This window comes from Lichenostomus cassidix, chromosome 1, assembly GCF_008360975.1.
Source record: "Lichenostomus cassidix isolate B80296 chromosome 1, HeHo_3.0, whole genome shotgun sequence".
Classification (NCBI taxonomy): domain Eukaryota; kingdom Metazoa; phylum Chordata; class Aves; order Passeriformes; family Meliphagidae; genus Lichenostomus; species Lichenostomus cassidix.
Window position 1 is genome coordinate 62,744,126 of NC_139479.1, and position 19,133 is coordinate 62,763,258.

At 41.5% G+C, this 19,133-nt stretch overlaps 1 protein-coding gene across 6 annotated transcripts in view; it reads left to right on the forward strand.

Moving 5' to 3' along the window:
* The first annotated feature begins 1,557 nt into the window (after window positions 1–1,557).
* The window catches only part of RNASEH2B (ribonuclease H2 subunit B), a 42,798-nt gene continuing 25,222 nt past the window's right edge, over window positions 1,558–19,133 (forward strand). For all 6 annotated transcript variants that reach the window (XR_014852244.1, XR_014852245.1, XM_085060515.1 and 3 more), the window contains exons 1-3: window positions 1,558–1,718; window positions 13,954–14,025; window positions 16,938–17,045. Coding sequence is in view for 4 of the 6 variants with exons in the window: in XM_085060515.1 (XP_084916641.1) it covers window positions 1,652–1,718; window positions 13,954–14,025; window positions 16,938–17,045 (247 nt within the window). In the remaining 2 variants the exon portion in view is untranslated. The remainder of the gene's footprint in view (window positions 1,719–13,953; window positions 14,026–16,937; window positions 17,046–19,133) is intronic.

A 19,133-nucleotide genomic window follows, 5' to 3' on the forward strand; every position in this document is an offset into this window, starting at 1 on the left:
TGGTGCAGTGTGGTCTTTGGCACTTAAATCTTGCCTTACTGCAATCAGTGGAAAAAAAAGTCAGAAAAATTAAAATGAAACAAATTTAGATTAATGTAATCTCAGTGATGAAGGTATAGGCTCAAACTTCAGGAAATTATTTTTTTCAGCCTTACATCAACTCAGCTGTTTTGCATATGCTGGCCTGGGTTAGTTCTGCTCTGTTTTGGGGAATACATGTTAGTATGTTTTTAATATTTGTTTCATATCTCTGAGATTTACAATTGATACATATACTTTAATACTCTTGATAACATAATATTTATTCCTAAATCTCTGGGAAGGTGGCCATCAATACAGTCTTGTCTGGGTAAAGCCAAGTTCACGTACAAATATACACATGTGCAGGAAAATACGCATTTTGTGTTGTGGCTATTGCTCCTCAGTGCGATCTGGAGATACAGAACCTATTTTCCAGGATCATGTTGTACACTGGGTAAGATGACTGCTATGAGAGAACTGTGGCTCTGCCCATGACCAGCCTTGCAGGACTGAAGTTCCACTGAATGGTGAGGGCTGGCAGGCACTTCTGCAGAGGTCAAGTCCAGCCCCCTGCTCAGGGTACCCTGTCTGGTTTTTAATACCTCCATTGATGGAGATGCCATGGTTGTTCAGGACGACCTGCTCCACTAAAGACACTTTTTCTTATGTTTAAATGGAATTTCCTTCATTTCAGTTTGTGCCCTTTGTGTCAAGCCCTGTCACACTGTAAGAAGTAACTACTACAGTACTGACAAGTCATGAGATAGAACAAGGGGTTGCTGGAAGACCATGTGGAGGTGGGGCAGCATTTTCCCTGGACAAACACCCTTGTTCTAATTCCTGGAGATGAGTACAACACGGTACAGTGTAAGCACAGGAATGATGAGGCCAAGAAATGAACATGGACTGTGGGGCGGGGATCGAGACAACCCAAGCTCCCCAAATCCCTCTGAGCCATTTCCAGAAATGTCTGAAAGGTCAGACAGTGCTTGGTAATACACATGGAAAGTGAGAAACCTGTCTTCAGGGTGGAGGAAACCTATCCATAAAAAGGTACCCCTCCCAAGCCTGGGCTGCGGCCCCCAGGACCATGAGCTGGATCAAAGCTGGAATCAGGACCGCTAATCTCTTTTCCCCTCCCTTTTTCTCCTTCTTTCTCTCTCCCTCCCCCTTTATAAGTAATCTCTTCCTTTCTCTCTTCCCTTTCACCCTACCCCTATATCCAAAACCCACTGCCGTGTGCTTACACGGTAGGTCAGGGACTAACAAACCAACCTCCACGCCAAGCGTGCAATTTTCCTAACACAACTCTCTGATTGTTTGTCTGACTTGTGTGGCTCCTTCGGACCACGAGCGTTCAGGAACCTGAGGCGCTCCCCTCCCTTGCGGCTGGGGCATCACGCCTGCCCGAGCCCCGCGGGGCGGCGGAGAGGATCGGCTCCGGTCCCCCGGCTGCCCCACCCACCCAGCGTGTGCCGGGGGAAGGGGAAGGGGAAGGGGCGGAGCGGCCCGAGCCTTGCCGTGCCCGGCTGCCGCCCGGCCTCTTCCCGGCCCGCCCTGCCGGCCGCCATGTTGCGGCGGCGGCGGGAGCGCTAGCGGCGGGATCGCGGGCTGGCGGGGCGCACGGAGCATGCGGGGCGCACGGAGCGCGCCGGGCGCGGAGCGGCAGCCCGCCCAGTGGGTGCTCATTGCCCCAGGTAACCCGGCGGGGTCGCTCCGCGGAGCGGCAGCTCTGCCCAGCGCCGAGCTCTGCCCAGCGCCGAGCTCTGCCCTGCCCTGGCCTGCCCTGCCCTGTCCTGCCCCGGCCGGCTCGGGCAGGAGGCGGGAGCCCTTCCCCGGGGGCTGGGGCTTGTCCTGGGGCTGCTGCGTGCGGCCAGCCCCCGCCCGGGTGCGCTTAGGACGACTGGAGACACAGCCTCTCCACGAGGCCCCGCAGGGTAGCCGCCCGCCCCTCTCCGGGGAGCCGGGTTCCCTCCCTGGAGCAGTGCGTTTCCATTGTGTGTGTCAGTAGGTTTTGCCAAGGGCTCCTGTCAGCGGTGTCCCTGATGGGCTCTCGCTGTCCCCTCCCTGGCGCTGGCGGCCCGCCTTGTCTCCATCCTCTCAGTCCATTCCTGCGTGTTTTAAAGGAGGCAGATTAGTGCCCTAAGCCACAGCTCTCAAACTGACTTCAGTCCTAAGGCAGAGTGAGATCTCAGCTCTTCATTCTGCAGAAGCAGAGCTCCACATGGCAGCTCTGCAGGTGCGATATCCACCAAGGCCTTAAGCACTGTGTAGGCTTACTCTCTCCCACCTAGTGCTGCATCGGTGGGAGAATGCCTCTGCTGCTTCACATGTGTTTCTGCCTGGTGTCAGGTTTAATCAAACAGATCACAAAGTGTTCTGCTGTTAAAGACGATGAGTGAAACAGGATGTGTTCAAACGCCAAGGCATTAAGAGGAAGGAGACATTTTCTAGTTTGGTTTTTTAAGTGATTTCCATGGTTATCTGTGAGCCAGCTTTGTACTGTGGCTATTTCTTAGCCCACCCATAACTTAAAAGTGTTAATAACCAAACCTGATAAAGAGGAGGAGTTTTTTGGAGTAATTTTATGAGCTTTGCCTGTGATGATGTGAGAAATGCTATAAATGGCACCACTGAAGGAAAGGTATAGCAAGGGCTTAGTTCAACAAAGGTTGAAAATAAGGCAGGAGCTCAGTCTTGTGACATGCACCCATAAAAAAAACCCAGGCTTCTCTAGTTACGTGTGAAACAGAACCAAGTGTTAGGATTTCAGTGATTCCTATCTTCCTCTGGTTTTAACTTTTTGATTCCACCCTTTGGTATCTGACATGCTTGATGCTAAGAAAGGAATTTATAAAGTGTGGAATTCCTTTTTTTTAATACTGACTCTATGCAGACTAGGATTTAAAGCTGAATCTTGTATCAGATGACTGGCTATGCCAACAGATGTCCATACTGTGCAAATATTTACAAATATGCTTAGCTTATGCATGAGTAGTCAGTTCTGTGCAGTAAGTTAAATTCTTTAGTAAGTGTTTGCAGGATTGGAGCCAGAGCTTGTAACTTTCATGAAGCCAGACAGTTTGTATTACCAATTATGCCAGCACAGCTCTGACAAAATTTATATAGTACTCCAGACCTGTAAGAAAGTTTATTAAGCCTTAGTCGAACTTCAAGGCTCGTAGTGATTTTTTTAAAAAATCTGTGGCTGATAAATTCAGAACTCCACAATTGATGAGACTTGCCAGCCATATGAATGAGACTGCTGAAATGAAACATTTAATGATTTTAGTTTGGTTTTAGCATTACTTTCAGAAAAGTAGTTATTTTAAGTTGCTATAATTTTCAGAGTTTTTTATTTCTTAAATGCTTTGTTGAATGAATCTCAGACTTTTTTCATTGGCTATTTAGCAGAATGTGTGGTAGGAATACCTGATTACTTTCAGGAATGAAGATGGCTGTAGTTGAATTTAAAACAAAAATATCCTTTCTTTGACAGTAAAATTCTATTCATATGACAATCTGTATCTTCATAATACCTTTATTGCATGCTACATATATACATTAAAAAACTGGTGTAAATAAGTACAGGATTTTTTTCTGGATGTGAAGTCAATGCCATTTGGTTACTGAGTCTACCAGCATCTTCTGGTTATAAACAGCCAGTTTATGTTCTTGTGTCTGTGCCCATTATCCTATGCATAGTGGGTGGAAGAGACAAGGTGTAGTTTCCTTCTGTGCAGGAAGCTCCCAAACTTTTCATGAAATAAAGGCACTTTCTAAGGTCCTGGTTTCAAGTGCTTAAGTTAGTTTGAGCTAGTCACCTGGGTAGCCTGTCTCCTAGAACAGCTTGAAAGGTTCATAATATATACCATCTTGCCCGACCTAATAGCATCTCCACTTGGACAAATGCCATTCATTTTGCTTTGACTGTGACGTCTTAAAAGGTCCTCCATGGATGGAGATGGTGACTAGCTCTACAAACAGACTAGATATTGTACTCTAAAAAAGAATGAGGTCGGTAAGGACTATGGAAGTAAAACAGTGGGAACTGAAACTTGCCTTCTTAAGTATCAGGATTTGTCAATCATTCAGACTTAGAAGTTCCACTGTAGCTTCCTAGGACAAGGCAAAGATATGGCTGGAGTTCTGAGCGATGGTGCATGTGTTGCTCTGATTCTTTAGTTATTGTGTTGTGAGAATCTGTCTGACTCTGGTTTTACCACTGATGTGACACGAAGAAATACTTAGCTGTGAAAAACACCATGTAGACAAATGTGAGAGCCTTTCTTGCTTGGCTTTCAGCAACTGACAACATTGGATTGATATCAAATACAGCTAGAAAACAGGCAGATTTAATTTCCTAATTGCCATAGAAAGTAGTGTACTTGTACAAGTACACAAGTACTTGTACAAGTACACAAGAGTGTGCTTGTCTGCTTTAGTATTGAAGGTTATGAAATTACTATTAATTTCCTTGTTTCAGTGAACAACTATATGCTGCTAGATTGCATGGACGATAAATTGCTGCTCTGCCATTCAGAGCATGTATGATGACTGAGGAGATAAATTTCAGTTTCATTTCTGATTTCGTAGTTTTCATATTGGTTTCAGTATTCTGGAAACTGTTAAGAAGCAAGGAATCTTTTCTGTCAGGTAGAACTGCCAATGTTCTTTGTTGAAGTCATGATTCAGGCTGGAGGAGTAATGCAGTCGGAGTGGTTGTTGTACCTATGGTGTGAACTGTTTTTAGAGGGATAGATTGCCACTTTCTGTAGCCAGTAATTTAATTCTGTCATATTTCCAGTACTGTAGAAGTGTGATAATTAGTGGCCGTCTCATGCCCACCTATCACAGGACAGAGCTACAAACCATATACTCAGCAGTTATTTTGCATGGTCTGTAGAGATGGGTGAAGGTGGGGAGGGGAAGCACGGTTGACTGAGCTGAGAGACAGAGCTGATATTCCATCCGCAGGCCAGTCGCCCTGGGCTCCATTTCAATCAGTCTTTGCCTGCCTTCATTCTTTCCTTGTCCACTGCTGTTAGCAGCAGCCTGGTGGCAGTCTTTGTCCTCACCAGCCCTTTTGCCACACTCAGGCTGTTTGGCATGGGAGAGTCGCACACAGGGAAGTCCAAGGAGGAAGGCAAAAGGAGGGCCTCAGGCAGTCATATGTGAGCTGACTGCTGAGCAACTTCTAGGTGAGGTAGCAAATTTTACCTTTAGAAATGGTAGCCTGCCCTTGGCCTGGTGAGAGCTCTTGTGATGGTGTTTCTGATACTTGCTTTTTGTCCATGAAGATGGGACAATTTGACATGCAAATACAACCACATTTTTGTTTTTATAAGCATGATGGTTCCTTGGTTAGGGGTTGAACCATCAAGGACAGGACAAAGAGGGAAGCCAGGAGTGGTGGGAGAGGAGTTAGGTAGTGTTGATCTGGTTGGGAAAGTTGGCTGAGAATAGGGTGGTAACCATCACTCTGGAAAGTCTGGAAGCTGCTGATGTACATTGTTGCAGCCTTATCAGAGATGTGCAAAGTTGAGCAATAGATGGGAATGGCCAAGAGAGAAAACAATGAACAAACAGGAAGAGGGTAGATGGAGGGATTGGTCATGTGGAGGGAGGTAACAAGGACAGAAAACTTGGGCACTTTGGTGGCAGTGGAGCTGTGCATGCTGGGCTTGAAATAGAGTGAATTCTCTGGGCCATTTCTGCAGTTGAGATTAACTGTGTGGTGGATATACAGGCACCAGATTTAGCCTGGGGCAGGCTCGGCTCAGAGCTAGCAGTTTATTAGTTCAAGTGCTGTGCCATGTTAACACATCTCTGCTGTTTCCAGAACCAGCTTTGCAGTGCAGCTGCTTTCAAGCAGTGTCTGAACTAATAAGTCCTGATGGACCAAGCTGGCTCTGCGTAGACCCACTTGGGTGTTTCTGTGGTGTGCTCCATGTTCCAGGAGATTTTATTAGCTTGGCTGGAAATCTGGGTCGGAGCTTGCTTTGTGCAGAGTAGTTGACGTTGATGGTTGAGAAGACCTCCCGAATCTGGAGTTCTGGAGGAGTCATGGTACAGAGACACCAAAGTGCTAATGAGTCCTGAAGGACCTACATGGGCTTCATTGGTGGATGGCTGAGTTTCCAGATACTGCTTTTCTGGGTTTCTTGTGGTAGCTGCATAATCAAGGCTGTTAGATTACCCATGTATCCAAACTCTCCTTTACCCCTGAGGATGTAGAAATTCCTGTGCACGCTTTCTGTTGTTGGTCTAGCTACTGAACAGGTACAAGGGAAAAGTAGTAGCCCCTGGGGTTTAAAACTTGGCTCTCTCACAGCTACAAAGTTACTAATGATGTGCTTTAGTAGAGCAGATGTTGTCTGTATCTACTGAGTATCCAGGTACTTAAAAAAAAAAAATCCTGCTACTTTTTTGTGTCAATAGAGCAAATTACTTGCTGTTTGAGCTGGGCCCATGGAACTAGCATTTTTAATGTGTTCTGTGAAAATCATAAAGAGCTAGAAGTTATTTTCTAAACTGAGAAATACTGCTGAGATCCCATCTAATTTTAGAGCTATCTTAAACTAAGGGCAGGGATCTGGAAAACTCTCAAATAATGTGGTAAAGTCACTGTGTGTGACATAGATCTGATCTGGGCTCGGTATAACAAATAAACATTCTTATATAATGGCTTCAAACCGGTCTTACCAGAATCACACTAGCTGCTTAACAGGATTGGTGTGAAGGACAGTCTGTTTTTCAGTATTCCTCAGGGATAGGTGTTATGTCAGAACTGGAACTATTTATATTCTTCACTGGTTTTAGGAAAGAGGTCAGGAATTGAAGGCAGTTTGCTAAGTCTGGTGTTCCGCTCTACACCTAAAGTTAAGACTGATGTATTTAATATGTCCTGTCTTTGTCTGTGTTAGGAAAATAAGTAGGGGTTAGCTGCATGCTGAAAATTATTTTCAACCTTTATTTTTCTGAACTAGACAAGTTAAGCTGAGCACATTTTTTCAGTCTGCTGTTTTCTTAACCAGTAAATTGATTAGCTCTTTTATTGTTTTATGGGAACTGCCATATGAATAGAACTGGAAGGGTTGCAACGGGGGAGGGAAATTTAACAATCCTATTATTTTTAGGAATTACTTATTCAAAAATAAAAGGAGCAGTTTCACATTAGACTTGGCAAATTGTTTGAACAAATCTCATATATGCCAAAAGTCAAATGGAGGCAGAAATAAATGGGCTGTGATGCCAAACCACAGGGCATCAGCACACATTAAATTAATCCTCCATCCTTTCAATTGAGACTAAGGAACTTTTGTCTCCATGCGGTAACTGAAGAAACATTTGACTTGAAAATTTTGGGTCGTAGTGAGAGAAGGTGTCATAGCAAAAGAAGCTGTGTAATACTTAATTCATGAAAGTAGTTTGCCTAAAAAACAGAAGTAGACAGGTTTTCCATTAATTTTTTTTTATCCTTGCACTTTGATACGTGCTTTCACTTAGTGTTTAAAAAACAATTCAATTTATCTGCTGTGAAATAGATCACACTGCTGGGCTGTTCGGGTGCTTGAATCAAAAGTTGTAATGAGTGTTAAAATTAAAGACATTAATACTTTCCAGAATAATTTAGGTAAATAACTTGAAAATAATCTTTACAATAAACAAATATGTATTTTTTAATAGCTGAGTCAAAACATGAGAAAGCCTATAAAAATATGTGCACTTGTTTATATACCTTTTAAATAAGGTGAATGTGGATATGCTTATTTTGGACGTTAGCATTGTGTGGGTGTATTTTGCTAAACCTCCCCCTAAACTGGCATTTGCATCTCCTGAACAAAGCCTTTTGCCTGCAGGTAATTTGCACTATTTCTTACATGTCATCTCCTAAAAGGCACACTGAGCTCTGCTGTGAATAAAGCAGATATAACTGGCAAGCTAAGGAGCCAGAAGGAAGCACAGCAAATAAAATAACTGAAAAGAGATGTTTTAATGTGTAACACCATCTCCCACTTCTGCTTTCTGCCATCTGGCTTGGAAGAGACCAACTTATGCCAACTTAGGCCTCTCTGCACATGGGAATAGGGCTGATTCAGCCAGTAATACAGCTGCACCAGTGCTGACCCTATAAATATTGAGAAGGGAAGTCTGTAGTTTTTGTGCTTTCAAGTGATAACCAGTTCTTGAACTTCTCAAGATTGACTTCTCCTTTATTCAGCTGAAGCTCTGCACATTCTGCCAAGCATCTAGGGTTCAGTTATTAATTAGTACTGTCCACTGCTGCCAGTGAGTCCATGAACATGTTTTGGGCTTTTTTTGGCCTAAGAAGTGAACTGTGCCAGCATAACAGGAAGCCAAAAGATGTTCTCTGACATAAGTCTTAAAATTTAGCTGTATTGCATGGCTGTGTTGTGGAGCAAAAAACTATTCAAACTGTCTGGTAACATTTCTTTGTGGAGTTGTGGTCAAGATAGAAAGCAGTGCCATTTTTAGATACTGTGTTTTATTGTAGAATGTTCTAAATTATGTCCCATGAAACATTATTTCCTTAGGGTACCAAATAATAAACACCATGATTACCAAACTGATAATCGTTCTGTCTTTTGCAATAGGCATGGCGAAAGTCCTCTTACTCTTTAGCTAGTACTGTACACAGTCAAAGGAGTAAGGTGATGAGGTAACATCAAGTGTACCTAAATGAGTAACATTTAAGATATTTTGAAAAATCACATGTGTGTAAGTGCAAACCCATACCCTCTATGTAAGCACCTGCAAAATACAGGCTGTTTGCAGAGGTGAATCGAGCTGTGTGCTGTTAAATGGTCCCCTGAGGGTATTGTGAGCCAAGGAAGCAACAATGTAGTCCTGTGGCTCATCTCCTGCCTTCTCACCTCTGTAAATTCATGTATGATATGGTTTTTTAATTAGTGTACACTGGTCAAAGACACCTGTGTTACAGGTGGAGTACGTTATATTCTATACTGTCTGCTTCTGCCATGGGTTTTGTCCCTTGTTCGTGAACTTACTGATAGGGTTGAAAATTATTTACTTTTTCATTGTGACTGGTTATTTCTCAGATGGATCAGTGAACTGAGCTCACTTGCTGTGGGGCCATGAGGTTGCTAGTTTTGGTGGAAAAGAGCAGCAGAGATGCACAAGAAGGGAGCAAAGCTGGGGTCCCCAGGACTGCACTTTTCAATGGCATGGGGTCTTTGGTGATTTTGAAGCCATTAATGAAACAGTATCCTCAGCCTGTCATACCTGAATTCATTTATTATGCTTATGGTTAATTACCTTGTAACTTAGAAAAATTACCAAAAATTTGGATGGTACAAAGTACTAGATTTATTTACTAATTTTCAGGCTTTTTTCAGGCTATGCTGCATGACAAAGGACATGGGCAGCGAATTAAAGCCATTTTCTTCAGGCTTGAGATTCCAAGAGGAACACAAATAAAATGTTTATTAGATCTAACCTATCTGTATCCTTAGGCTACATGGTTTAAAGTCTTCCATAAAATGTCTATTTAATGGGCTTCATCATAATGTCTCCATCTGACACACCTTTCATGCACAGTTAGAAGTTACAAAGGGAATGGAAAAGACTTGTGTAGGTGACGTATGGTTTAATATCTGTTTTTAAATGAAATCTTAACTTTATATTTCCAGACTTAAATAGTCCTTTTTCTTTGCAGGGTGGTGGTGGTTGGGAAATTTGTGCTCTCAGAGGGTTTTTTCCTCTTACGCAATTGACAGATATTTACAGCCTTTTTGCTTGCTTGGCTGGCAGCTTTTTGCATGGGAATTCCATATAACTTCATATTAGTCTGTTATATATAGTATTCTGTAAGCTTTTTTTTTTTAAAGAAGGTGAATAGACTGCATCATCCATAACAGTTTCATGGAACTTAGTGGGAGTTTTATGTTGTTTTTCAGTTTATTTATGTCACTGTACCAGCTAACACTTTTAATGACCAGATTCATTAGTGCCTCATATCTATCCATTGTGGAAGAAATTATTGCCAGAAATCCTTTGACAGCTGGTTCATTTTCACTTTGTTCTGTTTATGTATTTTATAGAATTTGCCTGGTTGCGTGACTGACATCCATGAAATACAATAGTCTTTTTTTCTGTAATGGAAAGCTTCATTTAAGCTTCCATAGTCTCTTTTGCACAGCTTCAGGATTCTGAGGATCTGTTTGTAGGCTCCAAACTGATGGATACATCACACACATTTTTAGGCGGACTTTGTATTTTCTCATTAATAGTGAAAAACACTACACAATAACTTGAGCAAAGGAGACTGACTTACTAATACAGTGCTGTAATTGTCCTGCCCTGTGCTTACCTCAGAACTTCTTCCTCTGGTGTAGCTGTGGTGGTACTGCATCTGGATTCACACTGCAGTGCCAGAGGTGTCTGTAAGCTCAAGGAGACAGAGCCATGCACTTGCAGGGGATGATACTGGTGGAATTAGGCTGTAGGTGAGTTTAGCTGCCTCCTGGAAGTGTCTGCCATCTGTCTTCCCAGGCAATTTAAAGAGTGGCTTGCTGCTGGGATACCTCCTTGAAGCAGGATTAATTCAGCCCCTCTGTCCTCTTCTATCAGTTTTTTTATATCATTCTAATGTATGTTGTCCTAGGAGAAAATCATGCTGTAATGACACGTTAGTAAGCTGACCTGACTGTGTGTCACTGTTGGTAGAGAGTGTACTGTGCAGAAAGGTCTGACCTCTCTCCCTAAGTGTTCTTGTAGATGAGCAAGTTTCTCTGGGCTGAGCTATCGGAATTGTTATAATAAACATAGTAGCAATCATCTGATGTTTTCCTTTAGAATTTAACAAAAAAGCTCTTTCTGTAATGTTACTTCATTCTGTTTATTTTCTGTAAGATAATTTCTTATCTGGATATGAACCTTAAAACTGAAAAAAATTCCCAACCTGGTTTAACTCTCAGTTTTGTTGGGACATGGCTACAGTACTGCTTTTTAAGAAGTCTGTGTTTTCTTAGCTATAAGAGATCCTTGCTGAAATACAAGGACTGATAAATGTAATGACATTAAAGAAATCCAGTTACCTTTCCTGGCTAAAGGCCAGAACACAAATAAGTTAGGTTTGGACACCTAACATCCAAAGTCCCTTGCTCAGCATTTTCCTAGTCATGAAGTATTTAAATTCAGATAAATAGGGCCTTCTTTGCCCTTAAGGCCATGTTAATATTGCATCCAGTTTTCCAAGCAGGCATTCTCCCAATTGCCTCTTTTTTTTGTCTGCCAACTTGACACATAGTAAAGCCAATCTATAACAAAAATATACTTCAGATGCCCCTGGAAATGGAGTGGAATATTGCCTACATTTTGAGGAAATTGAATGTTAAAGAAACTCAAACTAACTGTTTTTGCCTTTGCCCAGTGCTTCCCTTCTCTTTGTGTGTGTGTACTCATGTGCAGGTCCCTTCAGGTAAGCTGTTTTCTATGGCAGCTGTGTGGAGAATGTGACATACACTCTGTTCCCATCAGGATGAGATACTGGGACAGAAGCCTGCAACACAGACTATTTGTTAAGGCTTGATCCCTGCTGTCCTCTGTGCAGTGGTGAACCCCTTGGAGCCTGGGGAGCACCAGAGAACTCAATGGGCAGAGCTGTGCTGCTCTGCCTGTGGGGAAGAGCTCCTGGCAGGGCCAGAGGGGCAAAGCAGAGGCTGCTGAGCCTGGGATAGCATAGGGCAGGCCTGGATGATGGAGGGCAGTTATCTGGGTTGGGGAGGTGGAGGATTGATGAGGGAGAGAAGGGACAGTGTATCCCTTGGGTTTGTTTCACTGAGTGCTCCCTACCTACAGGTGTCTCCCAGCCTTAGCAGAGATGGATTAATTCAGTGTGTTAGTAGCAGGCTAGGAAGAGAACATCTCAACCTAGTAAAGATGTGAACTTCATTAAAACCAGTAAATTAGGAAGGATTGTCAACTTAATTGTTCACAAGATGCAACATCAGGCTCAGCTGGACTCATTCCCAGTGAGTCAATCTATGCATGAAGAAAGCAGAGCAAGGGAGCACTAAAAGTTCCTTTGGGGTTTTTTTTGTTTTGCTTTTTGTTTTAAATTTTGAAACTCACATTTACTGTGTATATTTTAACATGTTCATGTGAAACACATCAAAGTAAACACATGCAGTGTGTTTCTTTCACTATCATTAATCACTTCAGTGTTTTAAAAAGTAACAAAAAATACACTAATGTTAAACTGTGGTCAAGAATTGAAATATACACAGCTCTAGAAATTGGAAGGTCACCTTTGCCAGGGCAAATGTAGCTTGACAACCGTGTGTTTATGTATCAGCATATGAAGCAAGTCTGGTTAGCAAATACAGACTTTTTCCATTAAAAGCTCTCAACTTATACTGAAACTTTTTGAAGCCCTTTTTCAAGCCACCTGAAGACTCAGTTCAATACTGAAGGGAAGAAAATTACTCTAAATTCTCTGAACCACTCTGAGAACTATTAGCCTCCAACACTTTTATCACTGAACACAGTTGCTTTTTGTGTCCTGCATATGTCTTTATCTGGGCAACTGCTGTTGGTGACACAACTGAATAACAAGGAGTGGATGTGAAGGTTGAGAGTTATTTTGGACTTTTTTTTTTGTTGCCCCTGAGGTGTCAGTGAACAGCCAAGTCTGAGAAGTCCGCTTGGCCTTTTCAGATGTTTGGGCTTTCAGCCAGGAGGGAGAACAGCTACTTTTGGTTGTTCCTACTTCCCTGTTGGCCAACAGCTGCACCAAACCCTCTCCCCAAACCTGCTCGATGTTACTGAAAGGGGAAGGACAATGTGGCACTTCTGTTCCTTTAAATAGTAGTGCAGTCTGCCTCTACTGCTCCTCTCTGCTTTCCTCAGCAGCACCATAACACAAACATCAGCCTGATCCCTGTCAGTCCATTCTCTGGGGTCTGGATACTAGTTATATATGTGAAATGTTTTAGTAATTTTCCTTGCTCTGATGAATGCCTGTATGAAGGGAATTGGGACAGAACTGGCAGTGTGCAGGCTAAGAAAGATGATGCTGTCATGGTGCTCTTTACTGAGATGTGGGAAGTTGTTTTCATAAATATAAGTTAGACTTTCCTTACAAAGAGAACTTGGATAGAATATAATTAACTGGGGATACTTATAGATGTGTTTTTTTGTACTTGAGTCAGCATCCTTGTGGTAGCTGTTTCCTTCTTTTTTCAGTTTCACAGAAAGATTATACTTTTGTGGCTCTGCTTTTTGTCTGCTATTTGTTCAAAGATACAGAAAAGATAACAACTGTAAGGGGTTTAAGCCAGAGGTGCTGTATTCTCTCAGCTTCTTTTTCTTCTGGGGGGAATTAAACGCACTCTTTATATTTCAAGTTTATACATAACGGATAAATAAGTGTGCATGTTTTCCACAGAAGTAACAGCTAGAATAAGATAATTCCTGCATAAGATGACTTCCTGAAAGCTTTAAAGGATCACAGTTTCTTCCCATGTGTATTTTACCTTTTGCACTTTTTTAGTGTCCACATTGTGCTTGGCATAACTAACCAAAGCATTCTCATTGTCTTTGTGACTAATCAAGGCAGCATATGAGTTCATCTTACTTAACTGGGATGTCAAATTTAGGAGCTCTCTTGCCTGAAGGCTCTCTAGGGGGAAGTGGTTTTCAAAATCTAAATCATCCCCAGGTGCGTATCTTTCCTGTGACAGACAGAGAGTGCCAGGAAGTCTGGAATCATAATTTAAGTGCCTCGATCAGGTAGGATGAATTTGGGTTGAGGCATATAACTTTAAGGCAGATGTGTGTGTGTGTTTTCGAAAAGTGTCAATCCAATTAATTCTGAATGTCTTGGAGAAGCAGATGTGAAATACCTCACAATTTACAAGTTCATAACTTTTTCCTCTCCCCCTACAGAGGCTGCTATTGACCCCCCTAAGACACCTGACAGCGAACCCTTGTTTACAAAACTGCGCAATCCAAGCACAGGCAAGTTCTGGAATTGTGACATGAGCCTGTTAAAATTCTGGTTGATTCTCTCCACCACTGAAAGATTCATATTTCACAAAGCTGGAATAATGATGATAGTACAAGTCTTATGTGCCAAAGATACTGCTGGTTATGCCAGACAGTTAATGCTGTGCAAACATTTAGGATTTCTTTTATAATTTTAATTGGTTGAACTGTTTATTCATGAGAAATATTGGAATCACAAAAAAGGGGTGTAATTTAAGTTCTGTTTTTAGGTACATTAATTTTGGGGACCTTACAGTGTTGGGTGTTGAGTCTGGGCTTTTTTTTAAATCCAAATTTAGGCTTCTTAGCATTCATCCTATACTGTAAAATAAATACAGTTAGAAGAAGTGATTCAGTTGTACTTACCAAGCTTTTTGGGTCTTTTCATTTTTAGATTTAATTTTCTTTTCCTGGTCCAGGTCATGGTGTCTCTTTTCTCCTTAGCAGGGGATGAGGCACTTTGAATTCAAAATGCATTGGAAAGACCAGCAAATGCAGGCAATACAATGACATCACCATCCCACCGTTCCTGCTAGTCAGATTGTTCTTTTTGTCAAGGATTTTTTTGTCATTCTATGATTGATTAATGATTGGAGTATGAGATACTGCAAGAGAAACTTGCAGTAAGCCTTCGTAGGGTTAACATTTTGTCTGAAAAACATGTTTCATGCTGGGGTCTTTTTCTTTGCTTAAGCTCATTTGTTTTCTGTAGATTAAAATTTTATTGTTTTGGTCTGAAATGGACTGCTTTTATTCATATGTATTTACATATATGTGCGTAGCTAAAGTCTTGAGATGCATTTTAGTGTCACACTTTAGGAAGCATACTTGTTCTTGAAAGAGGAAAATTGTCCAAAATAGTAATACAGAATATAAAATCACTTACTCATCATGTTGTCTGTTTCTTGATTGCTCAGATTTACAGTGGAAATATAAAGCCACATCTATTTTCCACCTGTGTTATTATTTCCTGCTGTAGCATATTGGCTTTGTAGTTTGTTATGTTTTTAAATACATAGATGTTAATTTGTTTTTCTCTGTGTAAAAAGAGATCTGTTTACCTTGTAGAATCAGAGATCTTGGGAAAGGTTTCTGGGAAAAACCTAAAGTGCAATGATTGCCTGGGTGTGTTCCTTCAGAATTTACAGGACCTTATTTATAGGCCTGCATAAACTTTCAGTTATGTAGCTGATTATAAATACAAGGTCTGAAAATGGAAGAACTGAGAACACACTATTAATGTATTTTCCTTACCTTTGGGTCTAGCAGATGAATTGTTGATGCCAGATATTGTATAAATAGGCACTGAAAGACTCAGCACACTGTAGAATTCATGGTAACCACTTTATTAAATAAAAGCATGCCTTGTCCTTTATACAGACAGGTAAAAACGACAAAACTCTATCTCTTACAAAGACCTATAAAGTAGGACCAGACTGCAATTCCAAAGTACCACGAGGAACATGGGTGAAGTCGTGAGCAAAGCTGCCCAGGTTCTCTCTCTATCCCCTAGAGTTTCTGTCCAACAGTACTGTGGGGAACCTGTGGTGACTGTCCTTTTAACATAATGACATAAATTAAGGAGCTGTACTTAAGTAATAAGAAGGGTCCCTTTCCCAATATTTTGTAGCTCACCACTGGATTTGGCTAGCATGCTCGCTGGTAGGAGTCTTAAGTTGTTCAGTCAGCACTTGTGTGAGTAGTTTGATGTGGTGCTGATCAAACGGTGGTGTAGACCCTTGTTGAGGGTGCACATGGTAATGATTGAAACCTCTGCTCCCCCTTATAACTACTTGTTGCTCCTCTCCTCCCCTACCCAAAAGAAAAATTATCAGAGAACTGAAATTATATCCTTAAGTGAGGTTAAACATCTGGTCAGCTTTTTGGATAAAGGGGGAAAAAATGCATTATCAGTCATTTTTTGGGAATTCATGTGTCTGCCCATTTTAGCTGACCTCCCTCCGCACCTGGGGGTGTCTGCAGACTGAGAAGAGCAGTGCTGATGTCAGCTTTCAGGGCTTACACTGAGCCTTTTTGGAGCCAGCCCATGATCTGCAAGTCAGTGCAGCTTTGCAATTTATGTGTTTTAAGCAGGACAGCTATGCTATAGTTGCTCTTGTTTCTTGAAGAGGGATTGATAATCAAGATAGAGGCAGTCCAGCCAACAGACTTAGCTGACCACATTTCAGTGGTCCCTTCTGTAGTCATGGCAACTTCCCATTTCAGATATGGAAAATGCCAGTCCTGTTTGCAGTGTGTTTGTCACCCTTCCATTGTAACCCAAAACTAATGTGAAATGGTAGAGCTGTGCTATGGGATGACCTAAAATAAAGATTTCCTTTCCTTTTCCAAACTGTTAAGGTTCTGATGGGCACTTCAACTTCTTCTAGCTTCCTTGTTTACTTTGTACCTCTACTCATACTGAGTTATTGCAATCAGTTCTGGTACACAAAAAAAAAAGTATTTCAAATTGTCCATGAAAGGTTTGAGACTTTTGTTCCCCTAACCCAGAGTCTGATATCTTCAAGACAAACATATAGAAGGAGAGGGAGTTCTCTTGTTTTCCACCTTCCCCCTTCACTACAGAAAAAAGCTGATTTCTTGAGTGATTTTGATTTGGGTTTGGATCAAAGGCTTTGTGTTGTACGATGAACTATTCACACATCTTATTTATTGATTCAAATTCAGTTTCATTTATAGAGCTGGTAAACGAACATCTGTATATAATAGTGGTTTTTGTCTGAGCTCTCTTTGTAGTGAGTTTATGTAGAATGTGTGTATGTTTGTGTGTCTGTATGTATATAAGGCACATTCTTCAAACATATTGGGTATTCTTTTGATTTTTGTGAAAGCTTATAAACACAAACCAGATTTCTTTTCAACAGGGGAAGCAACCCTTTACTTATTTAATAGTGGTGCACAGCAGCTGTTTGAAGTAAAAGCTTTTCATGAGGAACGTCGTTCCTGGTTTATAGGTCAGACTGTTCAACAAGGTGAGTTGCATAATGTATCTTTCCCCCCACTGTAACTAATGTTTGTTCATGTTTGTCCCTCTATCTTCTAGCAAATTTACAGGTGTTTTTCCTAGTTGCTTGAGACATGCTGTATCATGTCCCCACCTGATGATAGACTCGTTAACCATGTGGATTTAACCAGGGCTGGGGCTTTGTCATTTCTCTTTAAAAGGTTGCCTTTGGCAGCCTCAATTAGACAGATGTTCATTTGTCATTTTTTGAGGGGTAAGTAATTCAATTTTATTTACACTGAAGTGCCATAAAATACTTAGCTTTCTTTGTCAATCACACCAGTGAGTCTTCTGTGTAAGTTAATATGTATTATCCTATGGGAAGGAAAAGAAAGTGCTGGAAGGCCTTAGCTAGCTGAGCAAAGTTGTGTGTTAGAGCTCCAAGCATTGAAATGTATGGTTGTGCATTCTTTTCATTACCTCTGTAGTCCCCAGCCTGAGTGCTGGGTGCTCAGGAGAGTCCTGCAGTCTGAAGCTGTCATTTCAGTGTTCTGTCTGGATGAGCTGGTCTGTACCATCCTGGACATTCTCTGATCCTGCTCGCCGTTCTGAAAACAAGGAGGAAACTTTTTTAACTGCCTGTGACAGCTTTCACATTCCCTTTTCAGTAGGGATGTTATTGTAGCAGTGTTTCTCTGCCAGCATGTCCACAGACCAGTGTGTCCATAAGTATTGATTCAGGAGATTAAGGTGCATTTATTTTATTCCTTTTCATTAGAGAAAAGTCCATTTATAGTAATAAATAAAAGCAACCTTTCCAGACATATGCCTTCTTTAACAGTAATATCCCGAAGTGTGTGCTAACTTTTAAACATCCTCTGCAGGCACATAAAGCAGTGCAAGCAGTATGTCTCTGAGGTTTTCCTTGCTCCATCTTGGGGGCAAGCCAACAGACTGGGTCTGCTCCCTGCTCCCAATTATGTCCACATTGTATTCTCTCTCTCCCTTTCTATCCTTTATTTTGGCCCTTGGGATACAGTTGCCTTAAGGAATCATGCCGTCAGTTTTCTTTAAAAGATACAGTGGAAAAATTGTTCTTGAATGTTAGGGCTGCTTTATCTCTAAAAAGGTCAGGAGAAGAACAACACAAAAAAGCTGTGTGTCTGCAGTTAAATTATGTAGTTATCTGCAGAGAAAGGCAGTGGTCCTTATATACCTCTAGTGAATCTGAATCTTTAGAACAAAAAAAGCAAAAAACAAAAAAACAATTCTTCCTGGAGGTTCAGTGGAAAGCATTTAAATGGAAGCTTTGAGAAAGTGGCTAGTGGGTTTTTTTCCTTCCGGTTTCAATATCAAAGCTTTTGTGTTTGTAAGTAGTCCTGATGCTTGCTTTGCCTCACACAGAGCATCATGTTAGTAATGCAGATGTTATGTTAGGTATCAGCTTTGCCCAAACCACATTCTTCCCACCCGGATCTTTTGTTAGTTTCCTATCATAATAGGATTTCCTTTTCTTTATTATCTTAATCATGTGATTTAAAACAAAAAGATTACATTTATTTGCTTTTGGTTTACTAATTACTGTCAAATTGTCATCAATTATTTGGTCTGATTAGTGAATTTCCTTGATGTTACATTGTTTTCAATTATCTACAATTATACAAAAAGCCTGACGAAGCCATTGTCCTGCAATGAACTCCAGATGGGCAGAGGTGTCTGTTTCAATGGGAGACCAAGTTCTTCCTTTGTGTGTAACCTTGAATGCAACACACTGAGCCATGTTCTCTGCTCTAAATTTATTTTGTTCCATTAGGAGACTGCGTCAGATTCTGCCTTTGGAGATGACAGGCAGCTCTAACTTAAGCAGCTTTTGAAATTCTCTCTTGTCCTGCCTATCTCTTCTGCCCGCGCAGGGTTGCCTTGCCCAGTGGTGGAGGTGGAGTATTGCTGAATCTCTCTGGTATCCCAAACGAAGTTTCTGTTGCCCCCAAATCTGCCAATAGAGGGCAGCTTCAATTTTGCTGGTTTTAATACAGTCCAGAAAAAAGGCAAAATGCAGAGTACATGAAGCCAGAAGTCCTGAAGCGGAGCTTGTGCTTTGGTTTGGCAGGATAGA